Here is a 9811-nt window from a genome sequence, read left to right on the forward strand (position 1 = left end):
TTCCAAACTGCTTAATTGTGTTTCATACTACATAGTTACTATTACATGTTGTATTTATTTTGCGGCGTAAAATGTATATACGGGTAACCGCTGATTATTGGCGATCGGGTACACATTTCCGAAATATTTAACCGTCCATGCCCGAAACGTAATGGGTATATGGGAAACGAAATCGATTGTTGAGGGGATTCGACTATGGAATATATTGAAGGGTTAGTGTTAGATTTAAATTAAGGGGTTTGTTTTGATTCCCGTCTATTAATTAAAAAGAAAGCGAAAACATTTCCCATATAACATTGACCTACTTAAAAGACAGGCATTTGCAAAATCAATTTCCTAGTAGAATGCAGTACATAATAATGCGTTAACTGACCGGTCTCTATTTCGCTAAACACCAGTAAGCATTACATTTCGAACATCTCTGATGTTTAATAGCATGTTCATTGTAAAAAAATCACTTTAAACCTACCAGTAGTTGATTATGTTTTTTGTGTTGTGTTTTTTATATTGTAAAGATAATGAATATCATAAAAAATAATACGAAATGAAAAAAAAGAAGATAAAACAACAGCTTAGGAAAAGAGAGTTTATTTAAGAACAGTTAAAGATAAAGGTAAAGAATAGCACATTTTCAACAACAGATATAAACAACGGAAGAAATAACATTTTGGGATACCTGCTATATACATTTCATTGTAAAAATCACACGCTATATGATGCTAGCAAAAAACTGCACATTGTAAAACATTGTTCACAAAATATTTCTATGTTTTTGGCAACTCTGGTGTGTCTCTTGAATAAGTGCAAAAAATCCTGAAGACAACAATAATGTAGTTTATGTTTCATGTTAAAGCTGCACTCTCACAGAATGAACGTTTTGACAACCTTTTTACGCGATAAAAGCGATAAATAACTACGCAATCCATATAGTGGATATACTTTCATGTTTATCTTTGATCGTGCACTCTCACAGTTTGAACGTTTTGACAATTTTTTTTTATATTTTGTCTTGGAACGAGCCATTTTTGCGAAAATCCATGGAAACCAGTAATATAAGACTGCTGACAAAAAATTAGATCGCAGATTCTAATATATAAGTTCAAAGATTGATGTTTTTTAAGCCATAAAACATTAATTTTTGAACGGTAATATGAAAATCTACGATCTGATTTTTTGTGAGCAATCTTATATAATTGGTTTGCAAGTATTAACGCAAAAATTTGCTCTTTCCAAGACCAAAAATAAAAAAAGTTGTAAAAATGGTATATCTTTGAGAGTGTAGCTTTAAAGGTAGTAGTTACTGTTACCAAAACCAAAGTATTGTACTTATAGTCAAGTGTAAAACGGAGATAGTGTATAACCTACTTTTCTAGGGTGGTATGTGCAGTAACTGTTTTGTACCATGTTGCCAAGAAAGCTGTTCAATGGTGCATGTATGCGTATATTGAACTATCATTGTCAATTATCTGCACGCTAGCTATTTATTGTAGGGTGTGGATACACTCAAACTTCAAAGTACCCTATAGCTTATACACCTCTTGTGTTAACAAATCACACTATTCATTAAAGTGACACTCTTATTCAAAATCAAAACATACACATGTATAACAAAAATCAATTTTGACTGATAAACCTTTAACTACTTACTAAATAATGCATTTATGGAAACTATTAATAACTGATAATAAGATTGTAACGTGTTTGCAGAAAGCACAAAAATGTTAAATGATAGGTGAATGCTAAAAGATTTACTGTGGTCTACTATATTAGTCTCATTAGGTGGAAATACCATGTTTTATGCACCTTTCTTTCAAATTAAACTAGGTATCCTTCATAAGAACCATTGTTTACGACATTTATTCATCCTTCTTTTGAATATTTAAACAATAGTATTAATTGTGGTAAATCTCATTTGGTAGTAAGAGTGCATCTTTAATATTTAATTCCCATGTTTGTTTACATTCACTATTATTTTCATCACTTATAGTATATAATGAACTGAGAAATACCTACCTTGGTAATATCATATCACGTGACAGTTTTGTAAATATCTCCGATCTAGACAAACTTGTTTTACTTATGAAGGACTATGTGAGACAATTATCCAAGTATATTGTTAGTGCTTTCACTCTGAGAAAACCCACACTGTTTGCTTAAAAGTATTGCTAGTTATTAACATTACATCTTTTACGTTGAAAGTTTGTTCATGCAATGTCCTTAATATGTAAACTCACTTATAAACGTATTTGATGATATAAACATTTCCTTTATAGATATGTATAATATTCACTTTAAACCTTACATACATATTCGTTATGTTTAATTTATGAAAATTTGTATTTCATATATGTGATATCTAGGTGACTTATAGGCCCGATGGGCCGGGTGTAATTGCTTAAACTATTTATATTTGTATTGATTTGTAATGATGTATATATACACATGTCACTATAATAAATAATTACTTACTTACTTACTTACTTACTTACTATATATGTTTAATTGATATGCTTTCCTTTTCTTGTGTTTCACAAGTTCTGTATGCTCTATGACCAGTGGTTAATGTGTGATATGCAAGTTTGCCTCAACGAAATTAATTTTGTTATCGTTAAGAATGTTATTATTGCTGCTGTTGTTGAACAGTATGATCTCTCATGACCTGTTTCCGTGTATATATGAAAATTAATGAAGTAACGAAAACAAAGATTATATGCAATATATCCAATGTGGTACAAAATACAATATTTAAAATAAGGCGGCAAAACAATTTCAAGAGATTCTTAACATGTTATGGATGAGAGATTCGTAGTATCAAATATTAGTCTTGATATAACTGACCAGTAGCTAGTTGTCATTCAAGCAATCAGTTGACCTCGCCAGTTGTCATTCAAGCAATCAGTTGACCTCGCCAGTTGTCATTCAAGCACATAGTTGACCAAACACAGGATCACGGATTGTTTTAAATAAATGAAAGCACATGGTTACATTAAATAATTGATATTCAAACTTGCACAAAATGATCTCGACAACAATTGTTTCGGCGACTGATCAGTTGAGGATAACGATTGCTTCGGCGACTGATCAATTTAGGCTTGGCCCATATTCACTTACATTTTACGCCTGACTTTGAAACCCAGGCTCAGAAAACTATTTTTTTAAATGTTTCAATAATTATTATGATATAACTTTCAATTTCGACAAAAGACGTGTGCCTGATAAAACCGATTATATTTAAGAGACACAGCATTTTTTTTCTGCTATTAACAAAATTAAAATTTGCTCAAACTCAGACTCCAGATATTAGTCAATATGTGCCTTTTTATTTCATATGTAGATCAGGCATACTGGTGCCCAAATATCTGACATAAATATTTACAGTGAACCAAAATATCAGGCATTAATAACTACACTGTGTCCTAACATTTCTTCATCACTTAAAACATACCCTTTGTAAAGACAGTTTTAAAATACATAACCAACTAACTAGTTGCTTCTACTGAAAGCTTAACTGAACATTCAACGACAGTCTCCACCGACGATTTTTCAGTGTTTTGTTCATTTACTCCTTGCTGCATGTCTAAACGTTTAACATCAGTCTCATCCGACGGTTCTTCAGTGCTTTGTTCGTTTACTCCCTTTTGCATGTCTAAACGTTTAACATCAGTCTCATCCGACGATCCTTCTGTGTTTTGCCCATGGACTCCTGTTTCCGTTTCTTCACCCTTTTTCTGCACACACAGACTGTTGTGAATGTCACGGAAAGGCTTGTCAGTCCATACGTCTTTTTCTGAATATAAAACAGTAATTCCAATTATCTATTAAACACATGTCTTGCACAAGGGTGACTTCGTACATGACTTCAAGTAATAAAAAGTACCGAGTCTGTTATATTTGTATAATCACTCTGTATTCAATGGATTTTGGACAATGATATCATGTTTAACTTACCTCTTTTAGGCTTTAAATCATCAATTGAAGAATCTCCGTCTACACTCATGTCGTTTAACCTGTGGCCTTCTAATAAAGGCTCATCTTCAGAAGTTCCATTCTCACAGTTAGGGTCTTTATTGTCTGCATTTTCTTGATCCGAGTTTTCGCGCGCCTCCTTATCGGTGTGGGCAACACCCGACCCTGGTCTACGAGGAAAAGAACAATCATTCCCACCATCCGAAGATTCAGAAGGAGACGAATATGGTCTGGTGACTGGTGAGGAAGTAATACTTCTTCGGTCAATTGATAATTGGTCTTCCGGAGGAGCAGAAGGTTGAGGGCGTATTCTAGTGCCTGGTGTTGGCTGGTTGATAGCTGAATTCTTACTTCCTATTGTCCCAATTGAACTCAACAAGGACCTCGCAACATAAGCCTGTAATAAAACATTAGATAAGTAGATCGTTAAATAAAGATTAGAGATTGAGCGTGGATTATGTGTTCCGCCTCTCAACCAGGAAACGACCATCAGTGTTATTAATATGATCATAATCAAGCTTAATTGAATCAGTATAACTGAAATCATTATATTGAAAGTATTTTAGAACCAATACCAATTCTTAAAACTATATTTTAAAAAATAATCTTCATTTAAAAGCAAAAAAGGTTGGAAATACTCAATTTTAGCATTATATAGTTTATAATTATATATATGAACTTTATATATATATATATAGTTATTATAAGGTGCGAAGAAACATACCACAGGTGGTATAGTCCTGCTCTGCAATAGTCGGTTATATATTTTTGTCCCCAAAAATGCAAATATTGCAACAACACAGGCTCCTATGGATATCCAGACGAGAAACGCAAGGTGTGCATTCCGCGTATAGATTTTAGTAATTGCTTCCACTCCAACAGTGGTTCCGAGCGTAGATATGTCTCCAGTACTATATGATTCAGTTGTTGGTTTAGATGTATCTTCTTCACTTCCAACGTCTGGTCTCCAATCTATTTAAAAAAAATACGGATCAATTCCAGTCAATTTCTCAAAGCTTTAAAGCTGCACTCTCAAAGATTTACCAATTTTACAACTTTTTTATTTTTTGTCTTGGAAAGAGCAAATTTTGCGTAAATATCTGCAAACCAATGATATATGATTGCTGACAAAAAAAGATCGGAGATTTTCATATTTCTGTTCGAATATTAATGTTTTATGGCGTAACAAACGGTTTAAGAAAAATGCATAAAACATCAATTTTTGACCTTAAATATAAAAATCAGCGATCTATTTTTTGTCAGCAGTCTTATATAACTGGTTTCCATGGCTTTTCGCAATAATTGGCTCGTTCAAAGACAAAATATAAAAAAAAATGTCAAAACGTTTAAACTGTGAGAGTGCACAATCAAAGATAAACATGAAAGTATATCCACTATATGGATTGCGTAGTTATTTATCGCTTTTATCGCGTAAAATATAAATTATAATAAGAAATGGTTAGTGTGTAATATGAATTGAATGACTTACACATGCAATCTCTTGTGGCATCACTATTGGTTTCGCACAAAATCCTGCCATCTTCTGTGCGTTTACAGTTCAGATCAGAGCAAGACTTGCACATATTGTCGTTATAATACTGGTCGGTTTTGCATCGCATTTGTGTGTCTATAAAGTAAGAATTGTGTAACTTTCTAAATCGTGGTTATTAAAGTGACAATCTTACTCAAAATCAATGCATACACATGTATAGCATACAATTTGAGTGATAAGCCATTGAGTAATTAATAAATGATGCATTTATAGAAAAATATTAATTACTGAAAACAAGATTGTAGCCGTGTATTTAATAGCTGAAAACGAAAGATATTTAATGATTGTTGAGTGCTTGTAAATTTACTGTGATTTACTATCGTCTCATAAGGTAGAAATTCCGCGTTTTCTGCACCTTCCTTTCCGATTAAAAAACTATCCTTCACAAGAACCATTGTTTCGACATCAATTCATCTAAAGTTTTGATATATTGAAACAATTGTACTAATTGTAGTAAATCTTATTTGGAAGTAAGCGTACATCTTTAAACAAATGCAAAGAAACATTTATTTACCTATTGTTAACAACTGGTACAACTCTTCCTTATTGTCCATGTACAGAAAGTGGTCCATGTCGGTAGCATGGGACGTCCATATATCATCAATAAGCTTTTCATCCTTAGTCGTTATAACAAAAGTCTTGACCAAGATTTTATCCAGCTCACCTTGAAGTAAAGCCTCAGACGAAACAAGAAAAATGGCAATACTAGGAAGACCATTATCGTACACTTTTGAGTACCATTGATTATCTATGGTACGTTTAATAGCCGCAGAGGATACAAACTTGCTTGCATTGATTGTTTCTAAATTCAGCTCCAGTAAAGCATCTGAATATGTGTCGATCCCAGCTTGTTTAGTGAAGCTCAGGACGAGCTGAGTAGTTAAAACGTTGAAAAAGAAGATGTCGACGAGGCTTCCATCCGCAATATCATCAATGAAAGAGATAATCCAGTCCCTCTGTGTCGATAAGTATTTTGTAGACATCTTTGTATTGATCCACAGAACAACATAGTTGGCGGGTTCAAGGCCGTTGGCACTATTTCTGTTTGAAATGCTTCTTGCTGTCAAAAGAAGTAACCTATTGATTTCATCATTTTAATTAAACAATGTACTTTAATTAAAGAGACTCGCTCATATGTTTCATGTTTTCCCGGTAATGTTTCTGAAAACACTTATTTTTTTCATTATTGTAATCTACAACAATATTTTGGTTTTAGTGGGGTGCGAACCCACGCCGGTAAAGTCAAGAAAAAAAGATAACAGACGCCTAAACCCGAAATAATCACGAAATAATGTCAATCAACCAATAATGCCATAACGGATCGCTGAAAGCCTAAGTAACGCTATTGAAAATTGTGTTCTTCAAAGACGATATTTGAGCAAATATCAACATTTGCTGAAGTCAATCAGTCAGCATCTTACTTTTAACACTCCTAATGATTTGCCGCACTTTATTTCGTAGTAATAAAAAAGTCCATTTTGCAAACCATGAGCGAGTACCTTTAATACATCAATTGAACAACGGTAACATTAGTTGTTTTTATCAGCTCGTTTGCCCGCTGTTGTTTACATGTATTTGGCCTCGGAATTTCTCTTAAAGGGACTCTGCTCGAAAAAACTCAACTTGTCCGATAAAGCGATCAAAAGATAAAAGCCAATCTACTCAGGACACTTAAATCAAATTACATACAACAGATCTTGTTATTGTCAAAGAGTATAAATTTAAACTATCTTCAAATGGTTTCCCATGGAATAATGTTAGACCTTATATATGTTTGGTTTACCATTACAGTCTATTAATATATGCCGGTGTACCATTAATGTTTGACCCCGTTAAAAATAAACCATTGGACATTTTTCACGTTGAAAGTTGATCCTTCCGACATTTAAACGTTAAATCTTGATTAAAAAAGTTGATGAAAACCTCATTCGGAGCTCCTCTGCCATTTCTGTCGAAAACAATAACACACTTCACTGGCAATCAATCAATTTAAACATAGATAAATAAATACAACTCTAAAACACCACATGTAATTAATGATTTAATTCAAAAGTTTACGAACTACTTTTAAATTAAGAGATGTAACGGCATACATACGAGGTTGTTTTCGATGGAAAAGGGCCAAGTAGTTCCGAATGTGTTTAATTATGCTCAGAAATGAGATTTATTTTTTTACGCAAGCATACAAGCAAGCTTCCTCACATACAATGCCTAGCCGGAGCTCGAATCTACAAGTTTCAATACCGATTTTAATCACGGATTTTTAGATGCATGGTAATCTTAAGGATCTATTGGCGATCTATAAGAAAGGGAGCGAGGCCGCCGGCCAAAAATACACCAACAATGCACCATTCCGGACTAGAAATTGTTAGTTTTTTCTTCATGGGCGGGGGAGGGTGGGGGGAACACTCTTACCCAAATAAATATCCGTTATGAGGTAGGGGCGCAAGTCAAATCTTGGATCCGTCCCTGGGGTAAGTTTTCAACGTTAAAAATGATTTGTCATCCATTGAAAAATGACCCCAATGGTCAATATTCAATGGGGTCAAAACTTAATGTTACACCGGAACTACTCATATAAATTGGAATCCCAAAATAAATCGCCAATTTCTGATTAAATACTTAAAAAATTGTAAAATGGTATATAAACTTTGATCCTACCTTCAATTCTAATCACACCCGACGTCAAAATAATCCAAATGCAAATGGCCAAATGCACTTTATTCTCCATCACGTTTTAAATACGTAAAAAATATCCAAAACCAGGTCTGAGTCCGGGCTCTTTGAAGGCCGGCATTGAAAAGATCGACACGTGGCACTCTTTGAGTACTTATCAGATACGTTACTTTATATAGGTACACGAAATATATTTTAACTCTTTGGTATGGCGGGATAAGAACATGTGTAGGTAATGATAATTCGGTCTTCAAAATAGATATAAACGTATTTATTATGCAACGATTGTGATACGAGCTAAAACAATATCGTATTAATCACTCTCGTTTGAACGATGTTTACGCGTGATTGTGGCCAGGTAATGTGTGGAAATCCGGAATACCTGGAGGAATCCCACTTGAGCGGCTTGGTGACCACAAGTGCGCTAACCGGAAAATCGTTACAATGGGCTAGAAACATGTATGTGCAGTAATTGACACCAATATGGTCAGACAAGCAACTTGCTACTTAATTACTAGTTTACTACACATGTCTCTTACGCAGTTTTTGCTTTTTTCCCAGTTCGAAATTTACTGGGTTTGTCTACCATTTAATTTAAAAGTAGCGTCGGTATATGAACTGTATACTTATCACGTGACTTTCGAATGCTAAATATACGCACTTTAAACTGGGAAACCATTATGTGCTATTTTGAACGGGTGAACTCGGCTGATGTATTATCGGCCTCATACTAGCTCATATTTCCATGCTTGTTTTGAGGAAATACTGTTTTGCCAATTTTAGGACCATCTGGTGTCTAGGCCCTTTAAACCAATATTCCTCAATGAATGTTGATGTAGACGGACACACAGAAAGTGCAAGGCTAATTCCAAGGCTGTCGCCCCTAAATATTCCAAGGCGGTGATCCAAACATTAACGTTCAATGTCTGTTATGCACCAGTCAATTGTAACCACGGTCCCCAGGTCCGGTGGTATACCGGGGAAATTGGCCGTGTTTTTACCTTCCCGGTGGTTTTGTCTTCGCGCCAAATATAGCGGGGAAAGGGCCTAGGGTCCTTGGGGTGCGGGGCATTTTACCATCAGTTCGTCCCCGCAGGCCAGGGATTTTACCCGGGCTTTGGCTGTACCGAAAGTAAAGGTCCCCACTATTCCCCGGACCTGGGGGCCGTGGTTACAATTGAATGGTGCATTAAGTCTAAGCATTAAGCCTTTTAACTGGATCTTTATTGACCTGTATTTTGCTAAGCCACTTGTATATAAAATAGTCCTTGTGACGTTCACCATGTGTTCGTTCGCAATAGTTGCCAAATATCAGTCCAAAGTTAAGGTGTTGGACGTATCGATGGAGCATACACAAAACCTTTACTCAACGATTGAAAAAGTATTGTGACAATATTGACACTATGTCGCCTTGGATCGAAATTGTATATACACGTTTAATTAAAAAGTTTCATTAATTTCAAAAGCACTCGAATTGATGTAAGAGACACGGCGAGCTGTTTGACAAATTGACCTGCTTTTTGACCTGATGTGACACGGTGACAACATAGCGCACGGTCTAGCCAAGTTGTTTGGAGATTTTGTAGAGAATGGTCTCTCGAGTTACATGTATCAAGC

The 9811-nt window shown here is 34.8% G+C and overlaps 1 protein-coding gene across 1 annotated transcript; it reads right to left on the reverse strand.

The window, feature by feature from the left end:
- Positions 1 to 573: 573 nt before the first annotated feature.
- LOC128235338 (uncharacterized) lies at positions 574 to 8341 on the reverse strand. Its single transcript, XM_052950153.1, has 6 exons — positions 8180 to 8341; positions 6033 to 6578; positions 5456 to 5593; positions 4691 to 4938; positions 3949 to 4363; positions 574 to 3787 (listed from the first exon to the last, which is right to left on the reverse strand). Exons 1-6 carry the CDS (start codon positions 8247 to 8249, stop codon positions 3480 to 3482), a joined length of 1725 nt encoding a protein of 574 aa, XP_052806113.1. The 5' UTR covers positions 8250 to 8341; the 3' UTR covers positions 574 to 3479.
- Positions 8342 to 9811: the final 1470 nt, after the last annotated feature.

The sequence above is a fragment of the Mya arenaria genome, chromosome 5 (genome assembly GCF_026914265.1).
Source record: "Mya arenaria isolate MELC-2E11 chromosome 5, ASM2691426v1".
NCBI classification, from domain to species: domain Eukaryota; kingdom Metazoa; phylum Mollusca; class Bivalvia; order Myida; family Myidae; genus Mya; species Mya arenaria.